This window comes from Peromyscus californicus, unplaced genomic scaffold, assembly GCF_007827085.1.
Source record: "Peromyscus californicus insignis strain IS unplaced genomic scaffold, ASM782708v3 Scaffold_8__1_contigs__length_139910024, whole genome shotgun sequence".
NCBI classification, from domain to species: Eukaryota; Metazoa; Chordata; class Mammalia; order Rodentia; family Cricetidae; genus Peromyscus; species Peromyscus californicus.
In genome coordinates, this window is record NW_026294606.1 from 97,274,580 (window position 1) to 97,301,107 (window position 26,528).

The window sequence follows — 26,528 nt, forward strand, 5'->3', positions numbered from 1 at the left end:
AAAGCACACTGTACAGCCAAGTATAGACCCTTCCAAACACCTGATAAAGAAGCCCATGGCCAAATCATCTCCTTATGCAGCCCTGCTGGGTAAAGCAAGCCCAGATTCTCTGACCCCGAGTAAGTTGGACCTCCACAGTTCCCCCTTCTTAATAATATGTGAGGTTCAGAGCTTAACTCTATGCAGCTCCGAATCAGCATTCCACTAAGCAAATAGCTGGAATAATTATAGCAATCCTTCTCCTCCTTATGGCTGCTACACCTCCCAGTAAAAGAACAGAGGATGATAAAGATGGAATGGCCTTTTTGAATGGGTCTAAGATGACGATACCAGCAGAGACTTCGGACTCCAGCAACAGGTAAAGCAAGCCCAGATTCTCTGACCCTGAGCAAATTGGGGCCCCACACATATCCTGGTCACACTTGCGTTCTCTGCTTCCTGCATATGAGTAGAAATGTGATCTCTCAGCTTCCTGCTCAAGCTACCTGCTGCCACTCAGTCCCTGCCTTATGGACTCTAGCCCTCTGGAATGGTAAGGCCAAATAATCTGTTTCTTCTATAAATTGCTTTAGTCATGGTCTTTTATCACAGCAACAAAAAATAACTACTATATCCCTGCCCTGCTTCTAAGGAAACCCACTTTCCCAGCCTCATCCTGTCCAGTGGCTGCCTGCCGGGGCTATGCTCTGAGCACTTCCCTGACCAGCCTCCACTGGATCCTTTCCTAGTCTTCACAGTTGGTTTCTTTCTACCTCAGTTCTAATCTGTATTAACAGCACTGTGGTGACTGCCAAAGTCTCCAGGAGACCCAGTGCTGTGGGCACTCCAGATGAAGGCTTGCTCTGATGGGATGTTGGCCTGGAGGTCTGGACAGCAATGAAAGGCCTCTTTGGGACAAGAACCCAGCTGTGAGAGGGACCACAGGAGAGAAGAACCGGTCTGAGATGTCAAGGACCCTGCAGGGAACAATAATACCTGGGGGGCGGAGGAGCTGTGACTTCTCTGGACCACAGGAGTGCCGGCTTGGATCTCTGTTGATGAGTTGATACTTCTGTACCCCTGGGCGTGAACCCTCATTATCTGACGTTCATTCACTGGGCTGCTCAGGAGCATTTATTGAGTATTTGCTGTATGCCTATGGCTGATGAGTGAAGTCCAGCTGATGTTGTACCCAGAGATGCCCTGGATACCTGCCCACCACATGGCTGGGGCCTCTTCCTTCCAGCAACTTCACATGCACAGACTCAGTGGACTCCAGGAATCATCTTTATTTTTTGGTAGGCCTTAAAGGGATGTGAGCACTGGTGGGTCCTCGTGGCCTAGCAAGGGCATTCTTGTCCCTGGCAGCTCTTCCAATGGCTCCAAATGATGCTGCTCCTCTTGGCCAGCCTAAGGGCAGCGGGAGCAGGTTGCTGACACCCAGAATCCTAGACAATCTTACTCAGACACCCTTTTGTCTGCACCTGCCAGCTCCTGGTGGCTCCCTCAGCATGTCCCAGTACTGGAGATGCCTGGGCCTCTCTAAATTCCCTTCTCAGGGGACCTCCGGGGGCCCCCACTTACTCCTCTTTAGCCTCTGCTTCTGTTCACTGGGTGCCTACCTCTCCCCTGTTGTTCTGGGTTTCCGTGATGCTCTGTGACTGCCCCCCACATTTATTCAGCTCTGACTTCAGCCTATGAGAAAAGCAGACAAAAGAGAACGAGCAAGTGCCCAGGGCATCAGGGAGGAAGAGTCAAGACAGAGGCCTGAAGAGCTGAGGCCCAGGTTGAGGGGCATGACCCTCTCTCACCCACAGTTCTCAGGGGTGTTCTGGGCCTCCCTGGCTGTCTGCAGCCGCTTCTCCACTTCCTGCAGCCGGGTACGCAGCAAAGTCCCTGCAGACAGTGTCTGGACATCAAGGTGGGTTCTCTGAGGCATTGTGTCCCACCACCCACCACTGCCCGAGAGCCTCACTCTCCAGCAGCAGCTGCTCTTTGCTGCATTCCATTGTGCTGATCTCCTGGGTCAGGCGATGCTGCAGGACCTGCGAGGAAGGAGGCCTGTCTCTCTGTCCCTTGTCCTGACTACACCTCCAGCCCACCCCTCTTTGCACTTTTGACAAAGTCCTTCCCTCCAGTAGGCCACTCACTCATTTTTTAACTCTGCAGTTTCTGCTGCGGCTACAGACTTACTTCACACCAATGTCCCCTCATATTTCTCAGAATCTATTTCTTACAACTCTTCAGATCCTCACTCCCCAGTTGCTATTCTTTGAATGTTCCAGAAGTCCAGCCTTTCTCAAGAATGCACACTTATCTTCTGCACTCAAGTGCTCAACATGTGTGGTCAGATGCCAACAGGTCAGAGACGGTGCCCCAGGCTTGCAGCATCTATCTGCTTTGCCTTCTTGGCTGGAGTCTGGCTATGCATTTCCCCTGCGCCTAAGAAACTTGAGGTGGAAAGGATCTTTTGGTATACTGCTGCCTCTCCCTGCCTGGAATGTCGCCTGATGCTTCTATCTGCGGCTGATGAAGGTTTTCTCAAGGTTCCCGTGGGCCACTTTGAGAAAACACAGAATCCATAAAAGCCATGACAACTGCCAGCAAAGGATGCTAGGTATGGAAGTGAGGGATGGGGCAAAGCGGCCAGCTGTGGGGTCAAAGGTGACAGGAGAGAGGAGTCAGGGTCTCTCCCAGAGCACTGAGCCTGAGCAGGGCTGGGGACCAGACCACTCACACACTAAAGCCGTGGGAGGAGTGGAAGTTGGAAAGGACATTGTCTCTTACATGGAACTCCCAGAGGTCCTTGCGCTGACTTGTCAGATCCTCCAGTTGCTCTTTAGCATTCAACCTGTGGACAGACACCCAGCCTTGAAAAGTCAGGGCCAGGACCCACTCGGCAGTCAGGTTTGGGGTGCCTCCTGCTCAGGCCTTCGGGTCCTGCCAGTGCTTCCCTTCAGGGGTCTGTAAAAGTCTCCTCTCTTCAGCACCTTTTCTTCCGGCAAGCTTCACTCGCGCCCTGCTTAGCTGCCCACCAGACTCCAGGCTTAGGAATAACTCCAGCTTCCTCAGTCTGAATCTGACAACTGGACGGTATGCTTCCTGGGCAGGGACTGGATCATCAGCAGTCAGACTCTGCCTGGGCCCTCACTCTCTCCAAGAATGCTTCTCATTCTTTTGTTACAGGTGATCCGTTATGGATCCCTACGGGGGACCACAGCCCTGTCCATCTTGTTGCCCCTGCAATCGTGCCTTCCCGTGAAAACTGTACGAGGGTGCAGTGGGTCAAACTGTTGAATTTACTCTATCACCACCCGTAATGATGGGGGAACTATCCTGTCTGGTGCTCTGCTCCACAGAAGGGAAATACGGAGTGTGTATCCAAGACTCATCACACTAGCTCTCGCCTCTCCTCCTCAAGTTGGGGCAGAGCTGGGAAGGACTCTTACCACTGAGTCTCACTTTCCCTCTCCTGGCAATGCTTCTGGAGAAGCATCAGAGCCTCTGTGGAGAAAGCAGACAAGACAGCCTGATGAAGGACCTTGGCAGAAGAAGGTCAGGCAGAGTCCAGGGGCCCCACATGACCTTGGATGTTGGTGGGCACTCCAAAGACTTGCGTGCATCCTCCACATGAGTGGAGCCAGGGGAGACTTGAGAGAAGCCCCACGGGACTCCTGTGGCTGCTCAGGAGGGTGGGCTTTGTGAAGCAGTGGGAAGAATAAAGAGGAATGGCGAATACCTTTTTTTTTGCACAGGACCTCCTCTAGGTGTCCTTTCTCTTCATTCACTGTAAAACATGGCGACACTTTCAGCCTCTGGAGGCTACACCCCTTATCCCCACTGCAATTCCATCCAATAGGCAAAATCACACAGAAGATGGGGGAGAAGTGAGGTATCTTCTTTCTACCCCTGTCACCACCTCCCACAGGGCACCCCCGATTCCTTCCCCCATACCCCCACATCCATGTTCTCTTAAGTGCCAACAGCGTCAAAGGAGTGACTATGACGAAGAAAGTTCGTGCTGGAAAGAAGAGTGAACCACTAAAGAAGGAAATACCATGTCAGGTAGAAACAGAGGCTCTGAAGAAAGAAACTAAGCAGAAGCAGAGGGAGGGAGAAGCAAGGGGGAGAAGGGGTAGGAATCCGTTTTTAGATGAAATCATCCAAAATGGTAGTGTTAGGGCTAGCTGAGCTGTGAACTGAAAGATAACATGATACAGTGAGCAATCTGAATTGTATGGGCGAAGGGGACTGCAGGCGAGGGCACAGCCTAGCCGAGGGCACAGCCTGGGCGAAGGCCCTGAGCCATGTTTGGAAGTGCCAGCAGCGCTCAAGGGACCCACTCACAGGAATCTAGTTCCCGATGCATGGCCTCCTGGAGAGCTTGAGCCTCTCCCAGCTCTTCAATGGATCTCTTCTTCGCTGGACCAAAAAAGGAAGAAGGGGCTGTGTTAGCGCAGCCCTGCTGTTTCTCTGCGGCTTGTGACATGGCTTATTCTTTTTCAGACAGCCCTGCATGGGAGGTACTCACAGTCCAGGCTCCTTCCTGCTGGTATCAACTGGCCAGTCTAGGTTCCCAAATTTACCTTGCTGCAGCTCATTAATTCGATGAATCAGGTCCTCAATCTGGGGTTCCAGGCTTCCCTCTGAAGAAAGAAGGCAGATTGAGCCAGAAAAGACAGGTGCTTGGCTGTCCCAGGCAGCTAGAGTAGGACTGCTATCTGATGCTGGGTTTCTCCTGTTAGCCACCCACAGGCTATTCTGGAGCACCCGCTTTGTGTTGGAATCTGTAACAAGTCCTTGCAGGGCTTGCCTTCTGGGTGGGTGGGGGGTGGTGGTGGCTATGACTCAATCTGGTGGCAGTACCAGTTACAACTATGACACATGGTGGGGTGTTACAGAACAGATGGGTATTAGTGCTTCTTGATATGGAAAGACCCCAAATTAAGGGAGAGAAACAGACCCCATACATGGTGGGGAGGGGTGTGGGGAGTGGGAGCTACTGCAGACAGAAGGAACAAGGATGAATCTCCTGCAGTGCGAGTGGGTCCATAGCCACAGAGAATGGGTATTCGAGCAGGAGGAGCAGAGAAAGCAGGAAGGGAGGATCTGCAGGACCACAGTGGAGGAGCCCTCCCATGAGCTCCACCCTCTTTGGGGGTGTGGAAGAACAGGCTGCTTGCCATTCCTGCCTTCCTGGTCTCTAGCTGTCATGAAGGCAGCAGGGCTTTCCAGTGAGAGGTGGCACCTTGCAAGTTCTCAATGACTTTTTAGAGAGTCACTTCTGAACTCACAGCCCATTTTACCTCTCTACAGGGAGAAGCCTTCCTTCTGCTCTAGATCAAAGATGAGTCACAGGTATTGGGATATAAAGCTGCTTTACTGGGTCTCACTGCCAGCCCCTAAAGTAGCCTGGGGTTCATAAGCTTAGCTCTGGACTTTTCAAGATGACAGACTCCCTTTCTAGGAACCTGTAGAAGAGTAACTGTCCTCCAGGGTGCTGATCGCAACTGGCAAAAATCTCTGCGGCCCAGGAACATTATTTCAGTGGAGATGGTCAGGGTAGGTCACTACACATCTCTAGTCCTGCAGTTTCTATACAAAGTTTAGTCTAGGCAGCAGCTGCAATGAACTGTGTGAGCTAGAGGGAGATGGAAAAGGGAAGGTTCCCTTTTGTCTGAAGCAAATCAGTGACTACAACAGTTGAAGCTGAGAATGGGCTGGTGGGGCAGAAAGGTCTTACTTCAAACTCAGTATTTGCTCCAGCCCTTAAATGGGTACTCAATGCAAGCTGGCTCCCAAGTTCCTTCTCAACAAAAATGCCAAGTGCAAAATACTCTGTATTGTCCTTTGTCATTTGTGGGTTTAAAAATGACAAGAAATATATACCCATGGATGCTGTTTATTTTAAAAGAATCTCTGGAAAACACTTGATCATTTCATAACTACTGCTATGGGGAAGTAGCTCAGTAGTACAATGGTCCTAGATTCAAGCTGCAGAACTAACAAATAAATAAATACTGTTGCTTGTCTGTGGGTCAGGAAAATGAATAAACAGGTATGTGGTTAGATGGATGGATGGATGGATGGATGGATGGATGGATGGATGGATGAAAAGATGAATGGGCTGATGAATGGAGTGTGTGTGTGTGTGTGTGTGTGTGTGTGTGTGTGTGTGTGTGTGTATCTATATGCCCCTGTAATGGAGGATCCATCCTCTTAAAGATTTTGAATTTTTAACTGTAGGACTTCATTTTTGGCTCAAAGAATAAAAGCAAATAGAATAAATACATGCAATAGGATGATTTTCCAGAGTTGTGAGTTAAGGGTTTTAGATTCTAACCCTGTTTTCCTGACTCAAAATCTGAGACTCAGACACAGGATACCTGACCTTTCTGCAGCTTTTTTACTGTCTCCAGCAAGTCTTCAGTCTTACTCAACGATGTGGCCTGCCCTGTAGAGATGAAAACCAGAATTACAGGACCCAGTAGGAGTAAGGATAAAGCCAGGAAAGACACAGATCCTGGTAGAAGAGCAGTGAGGATTCTGTAGACCCTCCTGGGCTACAGCCGGGCTGGGGGTCAGGTTTCCACTACAGTAGGGCACCTGGGGAACCCTCTTCTCTGTATCTAAGGATTATGGTATATATTAGATGAATCAGCTTTTCCACAAGAGGACAAAAGACCCTCCAGAACTCCCCTAGTCAAACTCAGGGTGAGAAGAGTGTATTCTTGACTCTGCGGCTGTTGAAAGTCATCATGAATTCTAATCCATGCAACAGGGAAGATAGATTACATACTGATTTTTTTTACAATTAATTATAGCCCGAATTTGTAAATTCTAATGAACTGATAGGTCTAGACATGGCTACTCATGCTGCTAATACATATTTATTTAACTCGTGTGTGTATGTTGCAGTACATGTGTAAGTACCTCTATGTGGAGCTACATTTATTTATGTGGGCAAATGTATAGGCCAGAAGTCAACTTCCCTGTCACACTCCACTGTACTTTTTGTGACATAGTTTCCCACCGTACATAGGGCTGGTCATGTCAGCTGGACTGGACAGCCAGCCTGAGTCTGAAAATCTCCAACCCTCATCCCTACTTACTCCATGCTGGGGTTACTGTGGTGATATTTTATCTGTGCTTTAATAAATAAAGCTTGCCTGGAGATCAGAGGGAAAAGAGCAGCCATTATAAGCAAACAAAGAAGTCAGGCAGTAGTAGCACACACCCTTAATCCTATCACTTAGGCAGGATCTCTGTGTGTTCAAGGCTACACTGGAAATAGAGCCAGGTGTGGTGGCACATGCCTTAATTCCAACACTCGTTAACCATGGAGATATGGAGGTCTGTACAGACAGACAGAAAGTGGCAGAGCTGTGTAGGAAGAGGAAGTAATGGAGGTGGACAGAGAGCAAATCAGATGGCAGAACAGCAAGGCATATGTGTGTGGGTAGGCAGGAAGTCGCGGCATCTGGAAGCTGCAGAGTTGGTGAGGTAAGGTTGGCTGGTGGCTTTCCCTATTTCCCTGATCTCCCTAAGGCTTTCACCCCTATATTTGACTAGGTGGTTTTTTATTTATTTATTTATTTTTTATTTAATAAGACCATTTAGAAATTCGTCTGCAGGTTACAGACTCTGACTGCTATACTTGGCAGGGGATCTAGGGATCTGAACTCAGGTCCACACTTGTGCAGCAAGCACTTTACCCACTGAACCATTTCCCAGTCCCTAATCATTTTAAGCAGAAAGAAGTGGGTGTGAGGAACCTCTTGATGTACAACCAAAACACTGTTTATGAAAGCAAAAAAGAGCCCAATGAGGTGCTTAGTCCTACCTCAACTTGATATGCCATGTTTTGTTGATATCCATGGGAGGCCTGCCCTTTTCTGAATAGAAATGGAGGAATTTGGGGGGATGGGAACTGGGGGAGAGACTGGGAGGAAAGGAAGGAGAGGAAACTGTCAGGATGTAAAACAATAAATAAAGAAAGCAAGACCCTACCAAAAAAGTGGAATTACTTTTTAGTACTAATCTAGGATACATACAAAGGACAGGTGAACATGGTAATGATGCTATTGGGAATCTACTCAATATTATGAAGACTAGGAATCAATACACACACATACACACACACAGACACACACACACACACACACACACACACACACACACACACACATACACACGCACACGTGCACATACATCATAAAAAAATTGGGGGGGAAATCTGACATTAAGAAAGACTTGTGCCTACATATCTCAGGCCTCACTTGAGGCAGGGACAGACCCCTCACCAGAGGGCAGGACCCAGGGACCTCTCTGTTCAGCCCAGGCTTGTCCTCCCTTCCCCTTAGACTATTGAAAGGCACAAGGAAGATGGTGGGAAATGCACTGTTGTCCTTGCCAGAAAAGGTAACTTGTGGCTTTGTTCTGCTCTTAAACTCTCAGCTTGGTGTCACAGTTTATCTTGTGTGGGTTTTCATTCCTGAACCTTGGTTAAACTCCTCAGGTTTAACCTCTTGGCCTCAAAAATATTGAGCAATTGGATTACCTATCTCCCTCCTTATTACCACTGTGATTGGTTATATACTCTTATTTGGAGTACTTAGTGTACCTCTCCACTCAACTTCATTCATACAATTATATGTAACTACTAAAAATCAACAATGGAAAAACTACCAGCATTAAGAGATATTCTCATTGGTAAAGTTAACAGAATGTTCTTCCTTGAAGCCAAAGAATTTAACAGCCAACTCTGTTTTGGGTGTAAAGATCCTAAGACCAAACATTTGTAAGTTTTGGGCTGAATAATTTTGAACATAATTACACTGAGTGTCCCTTTAATACCCAATAGTGAGATCTAAAAACATGAACATTGATCTCTAAGATTGAGTTCAGTTAATATTGTAAATGCTTTCAAACATGAGTTTGAATGGACAGAAGAAATAAAAAAGAGAAAGAATGACCTGTAGCCTATATCAACAAACTACAATGGACTGGACGTACTTGGCTCCTGATTCAAGCAAATACACTTTTCATGATGCATAATTCTATAGATTTTTTTTTTCAAGACAGGGTTTCTCTGTGAAGCTTTGCGCCTTTCCTGGATCTCACTCTGTAGACCAGTCTGGCCTCGAACTCACAAAGATCCACCTGCCTCTGCCTCCCAAGTGCTGGGATTAAAGGCATGTGCCACCACCGCCCAGCTTCTATAGATGTTTTAGCACAAGCTCATATTACTTTAAAATTCAAACAAACAAATAATGCTGATATGGACATAGTTGAGCATGTATCTTTGTGGTATGACTGAGCATTCCTTGGGTATATGCCCAAGAGTGATATAGCTGGGTCTTGAGGAAGACTTATTCTCAATTTTCTGAGAAACCGCCATACTGATTTCCAGAGTGGCTGTACAAGTTTGCATTCCCATCAACAGTGGAGGAGTGTTCCCCTTGCTCCACATCCTCTCCAACATAAGCTGTCTTCAGTGTTTTTGATCTTAGCCATTCTGATAAGTGTAAGATGGTATCTCAGAGTTGTTTTAATTTGCATTTCCCTGATGACTAAGGCCCTCTGGATATGGAAGATGGTTGTTTGGCTCGAGCTGTTTGGGGGGCACCCAGGCAGGGGGTTCAGGATCCGTTCGTGGTGCATGGGCAGGCTTTTGGGAGCCTGGTGCCTGTGGTGTGATGCCTTGCACAGCCTTGGTGCAGTGATGAGGGGCTTGGACCTGCCGAGGCTCAGTGTGCCGGGCTCTGCTGACTCCCCATGGGAGACCTTGATTTGGGGGATGTTGGGCTGTGTGGTGGCTTGGGAGGGAGAACTAGGGGATGGGAGGAGGGAGGAGGTGGGATCTGTGGGTGGTATGTAGAGTGAGTAGAAAATTTCTTAATAAAGAAAAATGAAAACAAGGAAAAAAAATCAAACAAACAAACAATCAGGAAGAACGCCATAACTTCTTGAAATCAATGATAAAAGCTCAAAAACTAATGACCTGCTCCTTTCCATAGAAAACTGGACAGAGAAGAAAATATAGCTCATAAACACAGACCACAGGCAGAAAATGCTTCTTCGTAATAGTAAAGAACATCCCTTAGCCTCAGACCCCAAAGTCCCCAGTCTCTCTTCTTCTTCTTCTCATTCAGTGATCCAAGCTGTGGACTGACATACAGGCAAATATCCTTTCTCCACAAACAGGACACTGTGTTGTACAGGATGTCACAGATCTCCTATTTTTCTTCTGACAAGGTGTACTGGTGATCAGTTTCTTCTTTTTGGTAGCTGTATAGATTTCCACTATACATATGCCATAATTTAAGAGCAGTTTCCTACTTTTTTCTATAGGTTGTCCCCTTCACAGCCATAAATGATGCCATGGCTATGATTTCCTTTTCTCAGCTGCTGAGGCAGAGTACTATAAAGTAGGTCTTCCCTCTGTGTAGGTCATCAAATGCCATACTGTGTATCATTGTGCCTTATATTTCCTTTGTCTTCTAAGGATATTACCACTGAATTATGGTCCATCCTAAGCCAGTACGACCTCATCTTCAGTAGTTATATCTGCAAAGATCCTATATGTTGGTTAGTTTATATTTTGTTTTGTTTTGATGTGTATAGATAAATACCTGCATGTATGTTTGTGCACTACATGTCTAGTGCTCAGAGGTCACGAGTCAGACCCCCTAACTGGAGCTATAGGAGATTGTGAGCTGCTGTGTGGGTGCTGGGAATCAAACCTGGGTCATGAGGAAAAGCAGCCAAGTGCACTTAACCATTGAGCCTTCTCTTCTGCCTGACGGTTTTAATTATTCACTTGCCACAACCTAGAATCATTGGAGAGGAAAGCCTCAATTAAAGAATTACCCAGATCAGGTTAGCCTGTGGGTATGTTGCTGGGGATCATCTTTACTGTTAATTAATGCAGGAGGGTCCAGCCAATGTGGTGCATTCTGAGTTAGGGGTCCTGAAAAAGAGAAAAAGGCTGGCTGAGAGCAGGGAGTAAGAAGGAAGCATGGCTACATCTGTTTCACTCTGCCCTTGGCTGCAAATGTGTGGTAAGACTAGCTGCTTGAGTGAGTTCCTGCCCTGACTCCCCTGTTGTGATGGACTATAACTTGGAACTGTAAGCCAAATAAATCCTTTCTCCCCTAAGTTGCTATTTATCACAGCAACAGAAGTGAAACTAGAGCATTCTGTTTCCAAATAAGGTCACTTTTTGCATTTTTTTTTTATTCTGTAACAATTTCATACATATGTATAATGTATTATATTTTGAGGCTCTGATGGACCCAAGCTAGGGAAAGGGTCACACTTTTAGTTCAATTAATTAATTTTGGGGATGTTGTACATCAAACTTGGAGACTCACACTTGTTAAGCCAGGACTCACACATGCTAGCCAAGCTACAGGGCCAGCTTGAGGGCCACACTTTTACCTAGTATCCCATCCAATATGTGCTTCTGCTTTCATTGGCCTGTGCCTGCTGGACACATCTGAATACTATTTAGAGGCTACATGCTACATCAAAGGCTGTGCCTATCATTAAATTTGACTGACAAAACCAGTGCTATATTTCAAGCTTCCTGGTAGTTTACACCACGACATTCTTATCTCCTCTAAATCTGAAACTCCATTCCTAAGAATACATCTTAAAGAGACCATTAGGGGAGGTAGACAAGATCTTCACTGCTTCACTGTTTGCAGTGTTAACACATGGAAGTAACGTGAAGGTGCCTCGGAGAGTTAATTACAGCATTCTGGTAGAATGAAGTTCTTTACAGCCATTAACAGTTACATTATCCAGTGGTTTTTCTTTTTTGTTTGTTTTTTATCTTGAGCTCATCTTGTTGGGATGTTGGGTGCTTGCTCCCCTTCTTAGCATCCTTTTGTCCCTCTGGGATCTATGATAAACTAGTATTCATTCATTTGTCTTTGCGCTTTAATTTTTTTTTAATCACTTAGACATGGACAGTGAACATGGCATTGAAAGTCTGTGGGAGGGAGAGATGGCTGAGAGGTGATAAGGGCAGAAGTACTACTCTTCCAGGGGACCCAGTTCAGTACCCAGCACCTATGTCAGGTAGCTTACAACCACCTGACTCCAGCTACAGGGACCCAGTGCCTTCCTCTGGCCTTCTCTGGCACCTGTGCTCACATGTACATAACCCCCCCCACACACACACACACATAAACATGAAAATGTAAGTAAAATCTTTTTTAAAAAGTCTCATTTCACCAACACCCCCCCTTCTCAGAATTAACCACTGCCAGCAGTGACTATATTTTCACTTTTTAGAAAAAATATTTCATGTGTTACTTATTTAAAAAAATTTTAATACTCAAATAGCACTCTAAAAATCCAAACACTACAAAATCTTTGAAGAAATGAAACTTCCCCTTCTCTTTGGCCCTGAATCTCATTACCATGATACAATCATCTCTGATAAGTTGATGTATCTCCCCCTGAGACATTTTTATTATTTAAAATAATTTTAATATTTTGCAAAGAAAGAAAAGCTCATAACAGAGAAAGGTGTTTGTCTGCTTAACATTTTATGAGAAGTTTCAAACACAGAGTGTGAGAATGCCATGATGAACCCTCATACACATAGCCCAGATGCCAGGACTGTTAACATCCACCCATATTTGCTTTTTGTGTTACTATAATCACACGCAGTATGATTAGCAATCATCATGCAGTTTCTCCAATACTCAGACCACATGTAGTGTTCTCTAACTAGCCCATGTGCTCTCCAGCTGGCCTTTGCAACTACTTCTGCAAAAGCTCCATCTGTGGTTTTCCTCTCTGTCTTTTAACTGCTAGTCGTAAGATCCCTAGTGAGTGATAAGAGCAACTTTTAAAATTTATCTTTATTTAATGTATTAATGTTTTGCCCTGTATGTGTGTCTGTTCATCACTTGTGTGCCTGATCCCTGTGGAGGTCAGATCCCCTGGAACAGGAGTTACAGGCAGCTGTGAGCCACTGTGTGGGTGCTGGGAATTGAACTCGGTCCTCTGCAAGAGCAGCCCATTCTCTTAAATGCTGAGCCATCTCTCAAGCCCCCAAGTGATAAGAAAATTTGAAAATTTTAATTTAAAGTCTTAAATCTAATATCTCCATGAACAACAAAAAACCTCCTTGTTACAAAAGAAAAGAGACTGTGGAGGATAAGTCCCCTTTTAACATTTTATTTTGAAATTATTTCAGATGTACACAAAAGTCGTAGAAATAGGCTGTGGTACTCTATCAGAGCCTCCATGTTTTGAGTGTTTTTCAACTGTAAGTTGCAGATAGTATGGCCCATTAATATTTAATATTCCAGTGCATATTTCCTATATACAGAGACTCCAAGTAACTGCACAATCGCCATTAAAATCTGGGAGTTATCATTGCTCCAATGTTAATGTATAATCCTCAGGTGCTGCTCACCTTTCCCTTTCCTTCTTATACTTTAAATTACATATTACTACCTATTTTTCTAAGTGATAAATAAAACAATGAATCACAAAAGACCTCCATTTTGCTTCCCTCCCCAATCCAAGGCCCTTAACCAGTTATCAAAGTGTGCTTACCTCGCTTTCCAAGCGGCTCTCCTTGACACCCCCTTCCTTTCTTGTTTCAATCCCAACTATTCCATAATAAAAATTAAACTTCTGCGGTCCATTTTTTTATAAATGAACAATTATATCAACTGAAAATTGTTTCTTCGCCTCTTTAAAAAATCTACAATCTTCACGGCTATCCCTAATTTGGTCACTTTTGTGATCACTTCTTGTATCTGTCATAAGTCACCACTGCCTACCCTTGGTCCATTGGTGTTTGTGTATTCAATCTTCTGTGATTACCTAGCATGGGGGCTACTGATGTGGAAGGCCATCTGCTAAAACCATAAGCCTCCACCAGAAGGCCTGGATGCCACTGGCGCTAAGAATTATCCCCCTACGCCCAATTCAATGGCTAAGAAATGTAACCTGATATGCCTTCCAACTTCCTCTAGTTGAGTCCCTCAGTGAAGTCCCTCATTACTTAAACATTGAGGCTGATGCTAAGTTTTCAAATCTCTGTGGCACTGTAGCAAATGCTTAATAAAGTGTGGTTCGTTGCTGTCTGATTTTTATTCTTTGAAAACTGGCACCCAACATGTGGCTGCAATTTAAGACAAATTCTGTTAAAACGATTTCATTATTCATCCATTTGAAAAAAGAAAAAAAAAATCACTGTGTACCAAGCACCAAGTAGGTGTTTCGGGTGCCCGGGTGCCCGGGGAAACTGCAGTTCTTGAAGGTCACACCCATTGTTTTGGAATCTGAATAGACAGGTCTGGCAAGATGCCGCCTCCCATGTTTGGTCATGTAGTGACAGACCTGGTGCTCGGGAAGGGAAGGTGGGTATAGATACAAAGACAAAGTTTGAACACCCGTTGAAGCACAGTCCGGGTCACTGGTCATGCTATTTTCTCTACTGCACAATGTTTGGGAACTTTCTATAATCAAAACAAAAAATGTTCTTCGGGTGGATTTACTGTGAAAGATATTTTCAAAGAACTGCAGTTTCCAGTATTTCTAGGCTGGACTCCAGTTCCTTGTCCCCAATGAGGGGAGAAGCTGTCACGACTTAAGTCACAACAAATTTGAAAACTGAGAAAACCATTCTCAAGGGCCTGGAAAAGAATCCCTGCAGTAATCATCTAGGCTGGCCGCGAATGACATCAGTTCTTCCTTCCCTCGGCTGTGCGGCAACAGGGATTTGTTACAGTTTTTGTGACAATGTCACTATCCCTTCCCGATTTGTTTAGTAACGGGTCCTAAAATGAACTATTTAAGTATTTAATTGGGTCAATAAAGGTGGCAAGTTAACCTAGGTGATGAGAACAGGCATGTTATTTATTTCCACTGTGTGGAAGTTAAAAAATTCAATAGGCTAAAAACATTTTTTTTCTAAAAAAATTACTCTCGATTATTTTAATGGGCCAAAGCCTCTCTCCCTTCTACCCTGTGGGCCCCCACTACCTCCGGCATCCTCAGCCTCCTCAGGTCCCAGCCACTCCGCCATCAAAGGCTCCAGCTCCGCAGCCATTTCCCAATGTGGGGCATCTGCGCATGTGCCATAGAAAAGTGGAAAACAGGGAAAAGCAGCACGTGCCACTACAACCATTGCAGGAAACCAGGGGGTGGGGCAACACAGGTATCTGCTCTGAGCAAGCGCAGGACATCTGCAACGCAACTGATAGTTAGCACGCATGCGCACAACCACAGAGCCATATTGCTAAAAAAGGCTGGAAGCAGGGTAGTGGGCTGTTGAGGAGGGTTGTGCGTACAAACTCTTCAAAGGTTCTTCTCCTTTAGGTTGCTGCTGCCAGCGGCCAACGTCCAGAACAAATGGCAATAGAGTTCCAAGCCCTGTCTCCTTCACAGTTCACAGGTCTCCACTAAAAGGGCCTAAAGAAAGCTCTCTCTCAAGTAGAAGCCTTAGAGGATAGGAGCGTCTTCACAAAGCTGCATCCCGGCCGGCCGCTGGGTGAAGTCATGTGGCATGTGTTACACAGGTAGACACTGGAGGCAACCTTCTTATTAATGTAAGAAACGGCCCGAATTGGTGGGGCTTGTTTGTTTTTTTAAAGTAGGGAAAAATGGTGGAGGAAAAAAAGGACACCAAGGACAGAAGAACGTCGTGTGGGATTCAACTTTAGGCCCTTTCTGTAGTTTTCTTCAAACATCCTTAGGCTGGTTTCAAGCATAGGCTAGCCCTGCGTTCCAAATTCTAGAGCCCTTGTGGGTTACCCGCCCCTACCCTGAGGGGAGCCTTGGCCCAGTCTTAGGTCTGCTTGGAAGATGCACATTGCAGCAACCTGTGCTGCCAATGACAGAGGGTACAGTGGCATTCAGGTTAGTCACGGAGGTGAGGCAGAGGAGGCTTTCGACTTTCTTAAGTGTGGAGGTGCCTGAGGGGGCTCAGAGCACAACCTGTGCCCCTTCTCCCATTTGTGGGCAAACCCTGAGATCTTGCCCACCTGCCCGGGGAAACGGGGACCAGCCCCACACAGACTTCTACCCACATTTCCAGAGTAGAGACAGAATTTGAAAGCCAAATGTGGTCACTCCAGCAGTCATTCAGAGTCCAGAGAACAAGCCATTGTTGGGGGCCTGCTCTACCGAGGAGGAGGGGGGTGTGGAGTACTTGGGTGGGTAACGGATGAAAAGCCGATCCTCTTCCTTCCTCACCCAGCGCAGGAGCTTTGTCACTACTAAGATGGCACCTGCCTTGGTCACCAGGGGGCTGAGGCAAGTATAAAGCTCAAATTTGGAGGTCACCTGTGGAGATGGAGGGGAGATAGTCAGATGGGCTAGAGCTGGCCATGAGCAATCCTGTGCTCCCCAACCCAACCTTGTGCGCTTCTGAAGCTTGGAGACATGCTTAGCAGCAACTGGATGTGCCTTGCTAGGCTAAGGCAGGCAATCTGGGATTACCCTGTCAAGGGCAGACAAGAAGCAGCTGGACCAGTGGCTTCACCTGGGTCATTCTGACTGTGCGTGTCTCTGTGTGTGTGTGTGTGTGTGCGTATCTGTGGACTAGAGATAATGGTCACACCAACACTCAATATTCAGTGAGCAGTCATTACATACAAGGCTGTTCTCTGCTCCTGGCCCTGTGCGTTCATCATCTATAGCCTTGTACAACATGTTCCTCGCACCAACCCAACACCTAGCCCAGAGGTCTCTGCTGTCTTTTCTATGCCACTTCCCACTGTTCTCTCTGTGTTCTCTTTCTGTCCCAGCCACTCTGGTCTTTCTTTGCTGGTCCTCAGACACAGCTAGCCTCAGCCTTGCCTCAGATCTGCAGTACTTTCTTATGCACAGGCAGTTCCTCCCCCAGGCACCCAGGCAGCTCACTACCTTCTCTCCACTGGGAAGCCACCTTTTCAGCACACCGTCTCCCAAACACCTGATTAACAACCCTGGACCTACTGAATCTTGGTTTTAAAATGTCAACTCTTTAGAAGAAGATAGTAAGGCTCCTTGGCAAAATGGCTGAGTCTAGGAAGGATGTAGAAAGTAAAGTAAGCAAGCTGTGCTCATATGTGATAGAAACTTGCTAATGGGAAACGGGGCTCAGGCTGCCTAAATCAGGGGGTCCACTGGCTAAGTCAGAAATAACTGCAGTAAATGCTAGAAAACATTTTAGACTACTGAATTCAAGAGCTATCGCATGAGGTCAGATTTCTCTAAAATAGAAGATTTGGGGCCAGTGAGATGGCTCAGTGGATGAAGGCACTCACCACTAAGCCTGGCACCCTGGTAAAAGGAGAGTACGGATTCCCACAAGCTGTCCACTGGCCTCTACACTGACCACATGTGCGCACACACATGTGCTAACTACATAAATGTGATTTTTAATTAAAAAATCCAATAAGAAGTGTGTTCTTACATCAAGTCCCAACTAAAATGTAGAAAGTAGGGCAGTTAGAAAACCACCAGCAGGCAAACACCTAGTAACTGCTGCAAGTTCAAATCACGGAGGCCTATGAAAACGAGAGGGGAGTATAAGTCTAGACCCACAAATACACAGGCCACAGGGGCCACAGGGGCTTGCGAACTACAAAGGGCAAACACTTACTTTCTAGCAGAAGTGTGACAGAGTCCACCCTAACTCAGTGAGCCAAGCTTGCATCACATGCCCTTGAGACAGCGCAGAAACTGGCTCACGCCACCTGCTGCATGACCCGATCTGATCATGGTCCAGCAGCGAAAGACCCAAGTCAAGGGGCACTCTACGAGCAAGCCTGCCGATGTCCTTTGACAGTGCCAAGGCCACAAGGCCACAAAGCCTAGGGAACCTTTCCAGAACAAATGAGACCAGGGAACATAAAAACAGATCCACCATGTGATCCTGGACTGGGTTCTGAACCAGGAAGTTGACATGAATGGACAACTGGCAGAATGCTAATGAAGTCCGTGGACTCCATGGCAGAGCAGTGTTAACTTCCTGCTTTGGCAAGCTACTACAGTTTTGTGAAAGTTTACCTTTGGCGAAAGTGAGTGGAAGGCCTTTTTTATGGTAATTCTTTATACTAGCTTTGCCACATCCAACTCCAAAATTACTTGAAAATTAAAAAAAAAAAAGCTTTAGTAATGTTTCTTTTACAAATGTGGGTGCCCTTGTATTTGGGGCATAAATGTTCAGAATTGAGACTTCATCTTAATAGATTTTTCTTGTGATGAATATAAAATGTCCTTCTTCATCTCTTTTGATTAATTTTTCTTTGAAGTCTATTTTGTTAGCTATTAGGATAGCTACACCAGCTTGCTTCTTTGGTCCATTTGATTGGACCAACCCTTTATTCTGAGGTAGTGCCTGTCTTTAAAGTTAAGATGTGTTTCTTGTATACAGCATAAGGGATGGATCCTGTTTTCATATCCATTTTGTTAGCCTGTCTTCTTATTGGGGAATTGAGTCTATTGATATTAAAAGATGTAAATGACCAGTGATTGTTAATTCCTGTTATTTTTTTGTTTTGGTAGTGGTGGTGGTAGTGTGTGTGTTTCCCTTCTTTGGGTTTTGCTGGTGTGAGATTATCTATTGCCTCTGTTTTTGTGGGTACAGCTAACTTGAGGGAGCAAGTTGGGCGAGCTGGGTGTGGAGGCGAGATAGGGTGAGAGTAATGAAAGAGACTTGATTTCAGTCTCTTTCTCTTAGGGAGAAACCTGGTGCTAAGGAAACTCCCAGGAATCCACAAGGATAACCCCAGCTAAGACTCCTAACAATAGTGGAAAAGGTGTCTGAACTGACCATCTACTCTAATCAGATTGGTGACTGCCCTAATTGTCACCAGAGATACTCTATCCAGTAACTGATGGAAGCAGATGCAGAGATCCACAGCCAAGCACTGGGCTGAGCTCTGGGAGTCCTTCTGAGAAAAGGGAGGAGGGGTTGTATGAGCCAGGGGGGTCTTGATGGGGGAATCCACAGAGACAGCTGATCTGAGCTTGTGGGAGCTCACAGACTCTGAACCAACAGTTAGGGAGCCTGCATGTGACTGACCTAGGCTACCCTCTTCATGTGTGTGACGGTTGTGTAGCTTGGTTTCTTTGTAAGGCTCCTAGCAGTGAGATCAGGACCTGTCCCTGGCACTTGGCTGGCTTTTGGGAACCTGTTCCCCATGCTGGATTACCTTGCCCAGCCTTGACATAAGGGGAGGAACTGGGTCCTGCCTCAACTTGATGTGCCATGCTTTGTTCAAGCCCGTGGGAGGCCTGCCCCTTTATGAATGGAGATGGAGGAGGGGAAAAGGAAGGGAAGAAGGGTAGATGGGAAGTGAAGGAGAGGACTGGGAGGAAAGGAGGGAGGGGAAACTGTGGTCGATATGTAAAATAAATGAAAAAAATGTTATTTTAAAAAAAACCCTAGCCGGGCGGTGGTGGCGCACGCCTTTAATCCCAGCACTCGGGAGGCAGAGGCAGGCGGATCTCTGTGAGTTCGAGGCCAGCCTGGTCTACAGCGCGAGATCCAGGAAAGGCGCAAAGCTACACAGAGAAACCCTGTCTCGAAAAACAAAAAAAAAAAAAAAAAAAAAAAAAAAAAAAAAACCCTAGCCTAGAACAATGCTGGATCCATATTAATATGCACTGTTATTTAAAGAACGTGGTGGGGAAGGTTTTACTTCCTCTGGGACTGCCTGCCTGGCCACCAGCCTCTCTCAGTAGCTGAACTTTAACAGTCCCAGGTAGAGGGCATGGAGTGGTCCTGAACATGCAGTGGTCAAGGAGAGCGGGGACTCTAGACTGGGAGACAGGGAACTGGGGAGCACAGTGATGGTTGCAGATGGGATCCTTGAAAGTCCAAGACCCTGTCTTGATTGCTCATGGGGGAAAGCAAAGGAATGGCAGGGCTAAGTTAGGGTTGTAGACAATGAGGAATCCTTCTGTAGTTTAAGACACATGTGCCCACAGGGTCAGTGGTGCAGATAAAAGGCAGAGCCTGGCAAGTTCCAGTGGGCCTATGGGGGGAGCTAAAGCCAAAGGTTCATCACAGGGAAAAAAGGCTTGTAGTAGAGAACTACTACTGACAGCCTGACCAACTCACCCAGGCCAGCAGTGTTTCCTTCTCAGCCACATGGTAAATGAGGCGCAGGGGCCGGGAGGTGCTATGCAGGCGAGCATGCAGGCGGTGATACAAGTCGGACAGTCGCTGTCGCTCCTCCTCTCTGCTGTATGGGGCCTCTAGCTCAGGACTGCAAGAGGGAGGCAGGGGCACTGTGAGTAAAGGGCCTGCCTCCCCTCGCAGTCTAGGATTATAATTAGGTTATGGGGCTCAGCCTCCCACATCAGACTTGAGGGTTTCCAGTGTTGTAAGTCAAGGTGCCCCCATTAAACTAGGAAGGAGCCTTTTCCCACTAGAACAGAGAAGTGTCTCTTCCCCCTTTCTAGAGCATGGCTGCCTATCTCTTTTAACTCATGTGTACAAGATGCTGACAGTCTTGGTTAGACATGTCTTCAATCACCTGTAGGGTCAGGGCTCACCTGGTAAACTGTGGCAGCTGGCGGTGTTGGTCAGGGATGTCCAGTGGCTTGTAGAGGAAATGCCGGAGGCCAGGTGCTCCCACAGCCTGCACACTGTAGGCAGGGGCATTGGCTGCTGGCCCGTTAGAGAAGTTGGCAGCCTCCCCAAGGGTACGCAGGGCACCAAGGTTGTGCATCCCATCTTCAACCAAGCGCCGGCAGGCAGCCATGGCATGGAAAGCTTCACGGTTGGTACCAAGCAACAGCAGGCAGACAGGCATGGAATCCAGACGGGCCACATAGGCATAGAAGAAACCATCTGGGTTGAAGCGAGGCAGGCACACAGGTGCCCATGCCTCACCTGCTGCAAAGGCTGGTGCACCCACCCAGTCAAGCAGTAACTGCAGATCAGCTGGGTCCAGTCGGCACTCAGCCAGCACATTCCTCTCCTGGGCTGCTGTTATCAGTCGGCCGCCAACAGCCAGTACTGACAGGGCCAGGCCTGGGGCTGTACAGCGCCGCAGTAGTGTACCCAGGGCATCCCGCAGTGGACGGGCCAGAGGCACACAACGCACAGCACCCAGGAGCAGGGCACCAGGGTCTTGCTCCACACTGTCCAGGAGCCGGTCCAGTGTGCGCTCTGAGCCAGCCAGCAGACGACGTAGATCATAGTTCTGCTTATGTGCAAAGATGCGGGCCACGCTTGCACGAGTCAGTGTGCTTACAATTTGTGCATGCACTGCAAGCAGCTCACCCCGTAGCTGTGCTGCTGACTGTGGAGTTCGGGACACAGCCACCAGCAGGAGTGGGCCTTGCTGCAGGAACACCAGCTTGTGGTCCTCTAGGGGAAGGAAAAGTGGGCAGGGGCAGAGGCAGACCAAGAATGAGCCAAGGAATCAGACAGGACACCTTTCCCAAACACTCTCCAACAGATACAGCACCTGGCCCAAGTCTGCGCTCTTCCTCTGCCAGCACCAAAATTAGGGCAAGGACAAGCTAGGGGTATTGGGACATTTGTAAAGATGGGGCTGTGGAGGAATCAGGTAATCTAGACAGACAGCATGGAGTCAGGGTGGTGGGAAAGGTGAGACGGCCAAGGACTGAAACAAAGGTCACAGAGCACACGTCCTCACTCCCAGACAGCCAGGTGGTATACTGCCAACCACTTGGATGGAACAAAGAGAGGGACCTACATACAGTTACTCTCACTGACTCACTTCTGGTGGCTAGACAGAGACCCATGTAGGCAGGCAGACAGGCAGATCTACCCATGGCCAGTTACACAGACCTCTAACCCCCAGCCATATTCCCAGCCACTAGCCACCAGTCCCCATTATGCCCTCCTTTCTCTTCACTCACCAGCATAGATGGCTCGGATGGCATCTCCTGCACTCTGTACGAAGGACACAAGGGCTGTCATCACACCCATGGTGGCAGACAGTGCCTCCACACTACCATACCGTGAGTAGATGGGCTTGCCTGCCTCACTCAGCACAAACACGTGCTTCCTTTGGCTGCGCCAGTCCTCGTCACTGGGGTCACCATCATTGGGGTCCCCATCACTGGGGTCTTCTGCCTGGCCCTCAGAGCTACCCTCAGGTTCTCCAGTGGGACTGCCATCTGAAGCTGTAGTTTTCCAGTGCTCACAAGTGCTTGATGGGGCCTCAGCCTGAGGCAAAGGTGACAGGAGGCTGGGTGGCTGGTCCTTGGCCTTGGATCCTGCAAGGGAGCCCTGAGTGGCTCATCTCCTTCTAACCCCATGTTTCAACAATCTATCAAAGCCTTACCAGTCCCATGAACTGCAATGACCCAGGCATGCTGACAAAGGTCTCCATATGTCTTCCCAGCTATTCAGTGAACAATGGATGATGATGGCCAAAACCTTCCTACCTATGTCCACTAACACTAAGGTTTCAATGAGCCCCACCCTAAAACACAAATAATCCAACATGTTTTCACTGCTGTTCGCTGGCCCCTCCATTATTTCCTTTCAACACTGCCATTCCTAGGTCTTCAAAGCACCCCACTCTCCAAATAACTATTAATCTGCTTATCTGCTGGGCTCTTTATTAACTTCTCTGACCCCTTATTTATCCTATTCTGATGTGTAGGTACCCCTCAATGGCCACCATTAAAATACACCCACTGACTCTAATCCTTTCATCCACAGATGCCCACGGACTCTCTTGGTTAACCATACTCTCAGCAATGGTCCTTATTTCTCCCATTATTGTGGCCATTAACAGCCACTGGCATCCAGATCACCAGGACTCCCCTAACCTTCAACCACTCCCCCTATTTACTTATCCTGCTACATTAACACCCCAACAAGTATATATTAATATCACCAACACTTTAGTCTTCAATAACCTTACATGACAGCTCTATGCTCTTCCACTCCACCAATGGCCACCATTAACCATCACTAACACGCAAGGCTTTCATGCCTTCCACTTGCTCTTCCTCCAAGATTATCATTTTGAATCCATAATGAACCCCCTTGCTTCCTTCAACACACAGACTAATTCTCGCTGGCACTGCTGTCTACTGACTCTCACGCAATGACAATCATCGACATGCAACCTCATCTAATTTTCTCACACCCAATGTTTTCAAAGTTTCTTAATGTGTACTGATAATTCCATGTTCCCAAACACCCAAGTAACTTGTCTCAATTCCCATTACCTGTAAAGATGACCCTTTTTGAGCCCAACCACGCCCTTCTTGATTCTTCAAGAATCTAAGCTCAGGTCAAGTACATTCTGATTTCCCTACAACAGAAGGGTGTCCCGGGATGTGGGAACGCCAATGTTAAAATGAGACTTTCCGGACAAATTAGCACAGTCCATCTTCGTACCCTTGACCCCTCATGGCAAGAAACATCTTGCCCCTCCCGGACAAAAGCTGACACCCCCTGGCTTCTTTATCATTTCTCAATGATTTCAATTAAATCAGCAAGTCTGTGACCAACGACTGACCGAGTTACGCCTCAGGCTACTTTCTTGGGGCCCCAAAGACTGCCCACTGGTCTCCCGTTACCTTTCCCCTTCAGCTAGCAATGACAACCCCCAGGGACTGGTTCCAAGGCTCCGTTGAGGGGAGCTATACCTGTGTCCTCCGGGTCCCCATCTCCGGGATCCGGCGTGCTCGAGTGAACCCTTTCACTGTCTCCAGCCTCCTCAATGGGGAACTGCGTGTCCACCAAGTCCTCCACGCCCCCGGGGGCTGGGACAGCACTATCTCCTCCGGCCTCCATTTGCACATCCCTGGGGAGAAGGGGAATCGAGGGTGATGGGCAGCAAGAGAAAACTTCTTAAAAGCCGTTAGGGAGCCAGGCCCCCTAGATACATTCCTAGTGCTGTGGATTCCCCTAGAGTTTTCGACAGGACGCAACATTCAAAAACATGATCAAATACTTGCACCCTCCGGCACTTTCGGAAGGGTGACGCTCCGGTGAGTCTCCGCGAACAATGACACATTAACACCTGTTTCAAGCCCGCATCTCAACTGGGTGGACAGCAACACTTCCAGGAGCCGCGGCGGCACCACACTTCCTGGTGTGGTGGGGAGATGCCACACTTCCGGAAGCGACGCCTCCCGGGACACTTCCGGTTTCACAGCGGTATTCACTCTCCGGTAGCGCCGGTGGCCGCCTTACGCTGCGTTCCCTCCCCGTAGAGATGGCGCGGGACTCTCACGAAACTCTATGGAATCTTCTCTGAGCGACTCCCTCCCTGATGCAGCCAGCGTCAGCTGAGAACTGGGACGCGGGCGGCTCACTTCTTGTACCCAGGACTACCGGCTGAAGAGGGCGCAGCTTGCACGCTGGGCCAAGAGGGAGGGGCCTGGTTCCTTTCACCCAATCAAGCGTAGTCTTTCCCTTATGCCCCTCCCCATTCTGGTAGCTCCTCTGCAAATACTGGGCGCTAATTGGCAAACGCCATCCCTTGACTGACATCTCACTGTCTCTAACCGAAACCTTGAGCCTGTTCCTGTCTTGACTGGAGCGAGATCATGCCGAACCAATGAACTCGCTCCCTCAGAACTGGGACAACTTCAGTCTCCTTTATTCAACAAGAGAGGCAGGGGCGGTCGTGGGGAGGAGCGTATGCTTGACGGACAGTCTCTCCTTCCAATCGGAACGTCGCGCGCAGTCCAGCCAGCCTATGGAACTCGGATGCTGAGGCAAGAGGCGGGTCTCTGCTTGTGGGTCTGACTCTTGAGAGTCTGGACCGCGCCAGCCTGTGTGGGAAGCGGCGCTGCGGAAGCCAAGCCAAGCTGCTTAGGGCTGGTATGTGCAGGCAACACGAGCCCTCCCCACTGGCAAGGAGAGATTCTGTGAACCGAGCCAACTAGACCATCAGCCTAAGCCTGGGGCGGGGTCGGAGGGGTGGGGCTTTCAGGGACTACTGCGTTCTGGTTGGCTGAGGATTCGGCCGCGCTGACCGCGTCCGCGCATCACCATTGGCTGGATGATGAGGGGAAAGCTACAGTAGTAAGGAATCTTGTGTATCTAAGCCCCTAGAAGCACTTCCTAAAGACTGCACCGATGCGGGTGTCCAAGCGACCAGAAGAAGGCGCTGCAAGATGACAGTTTTGTTGGTTTTGTTTTTAGTCAGGAACTCCTTACATAGACCAGGCTGGCCTTAAACTCGCGCTCCTCCTCCCTCAGCTTCTATCTGCCTCTTAAACTTAAGTCAGGGCAGATTACAGTTGTGCTCCAGCACCCCAGCAAAGGCATCAGGTTTAGAATGAGGGTGTGGATATACCTGCTCTGGACTCCAGGTCCTTTTTCTCTGGGTCTTTCTGTACATTGGTCTTTAAGACCGCTTGGGCCTCTCAGTTTGTGTCTCTGGGTGTTACTATATTACTCTCAGAGCAAATGGAATTCAAAATAATACCATAATGATATAAAGGTCGAAGATTTCTGGTTTTGAGACAGTGTTTCATGTATCCCAGACTGGCTTTGAACTCAACTACGTGGCCAGGATTATTCTGCTTCCTGTCTCTGCTTCCCTAGTATTTGAAATTACAGGAGTGCCCATGACACCAGGTTTGCGTGGTGCTGGAGTTTGAACCGAAGGCTTCATGTATGCTGGGCGAACACTCTACCATCTGAGGTACATCCCCAGCTCCAAGATCAAGGAGATGTCTTCAACCAGAAGACATAACATCTCTAAATAGTTAGACACTTACAGACAAAACTTCAAAGTACACTACTACCAAGCCAACAAAAGTCAAAGGAGAAATAGCTCATAAGGATAGGTGTTGATTCCGTGCTTAGTAAAAAGTGGTCAGAACTGGTAGGCAAAAAAAAGTAGATAGATAAATAAATATAAATAAACAAGGATACAGAAGATGTGACCAACAGTAGCCAAATTTAGTTAATTGATGTTTATGAAAAATATTACAGCAGAGTAGAGCACATGTCAGACTATAAGAATGTTAATACATCTTTAGAAACTAAATCCTTCAGAAAAAAATTATTTGATTATGACAGAAATTGTATAAAGTGTTAACAGAGATTGGAGAATTCTTTCAGCATTAAAAATTAGGTCAATATTCATCATATGAACATTTGAACCAGATATTAAATCCATGGGATATTAAGGAGTATCTTCAGCTTTAATGAAAGCAGAAACAATGGAAAAATGCAGATAATGCAAATCATTAGTGCTCACAGGAAATATATAACTTTGTATGCTGACATAGATATGAATAAAGATTCCCATAACCAGTGATCTACATGTGAACCTTAAGAAGATAGAAAATGAAGAGGAAGCTAAGCCTGAGTAGAAATAAGAAAATAATAATAATTGAATTGAGTAAGATAGAAAACATAAAGTCAAAAGAGAAAATATAGAAATATTTCTTTTTTTGAAAAGTTCAGTATAGTTACTAAAATGTGTGTTTGAATGATAAAACCAAGGATCAATAGAATTGAAAGTTAACATTCTTAGAGATCTCAGACACTAGCTAGCGTGACTCAGGCTTGGCTGGGAAGGACAAGTGACTGAACTAGAGACCAACAGATACTCAGACTT

At 47.2% G+C, this 26,528-nt stretch overlaps 2 protein-coding genes and 1 pseudogene across 3 annotated transcripts; 1 reads left to right on the forward strand and 2 right to left on the reverse strand.

The window, feature by feature from the left end:
* Syce1l (synaptonemal complex central element protein 1 like) lies at positions 1-15,229 on the reverse strand. The gene is made up of 11 exons (XM_052728202.1): positions 14,998-15,229; positions 6,371-6,433; positions 4,566-4,625; positions 4,327-4,425; positions 3,719-3,766; positions 3,429-3,483; positions 2,767-2,830; positions 1,955-2,024; positions 1,791-1,875; positions 1,602-1,674; positions 1-1,389 (listed from the first exon to the last, which is right to left on the reverse strand). The coding sequence occupies exons 1-11, from the start codon at positions 15,227-15,229 to the stop codon at positions 1,285-1,287; spliced, it is 954 nt and encodes a 317-aa protein (XP_052584162.1). The 3' UTR covers positions 1-1,284.
* Positions 8,202-8,783, forward strand: LOC128103665 (phosphatidylinositol N-acetylglucosaminyltransferase subunit P-like; annotated as a pseudogene).
* On the reverse strand, positions 13,161-24,356 carry Mon1b (MON1 homolog B, secretory trafficking associated). 2 transcript variants are annotated; one of them, XM_052728201.1, is made up of 6 exons: positions 23,970-24,356; positions 23,593-23,750; positions 21,844-22,203; positions 20,506-21,325; positions 20,069-20,216; positions 13,161-16,299 (listed from the first exon to the last, which is right to left on the reverse strand). In XM_052728201.1, the coding sequence occupies exons 2-6, from the start codon at positions 23,738-23,740 to the stop codon at positions 16,099-16,101; spliced, it is 1,677 nt and encodes a 558-aa protein (XP_052584161.1). In that variant the 5' UTR covers positions 23,741-23,750; positions 23,970-24,356; the 3' UTR covers positions 13,161-16,098. The 2 variants fall into 2 exon arrangements, with proteins under 2 accessions (XP_052584161.1, XP_052584160.1); XM_052728200.1 differs by having other exon boundaries at positions 23,593-24,346.
* Positions 24,357-26,528: the final 2,172 nt, after the last annotated feature.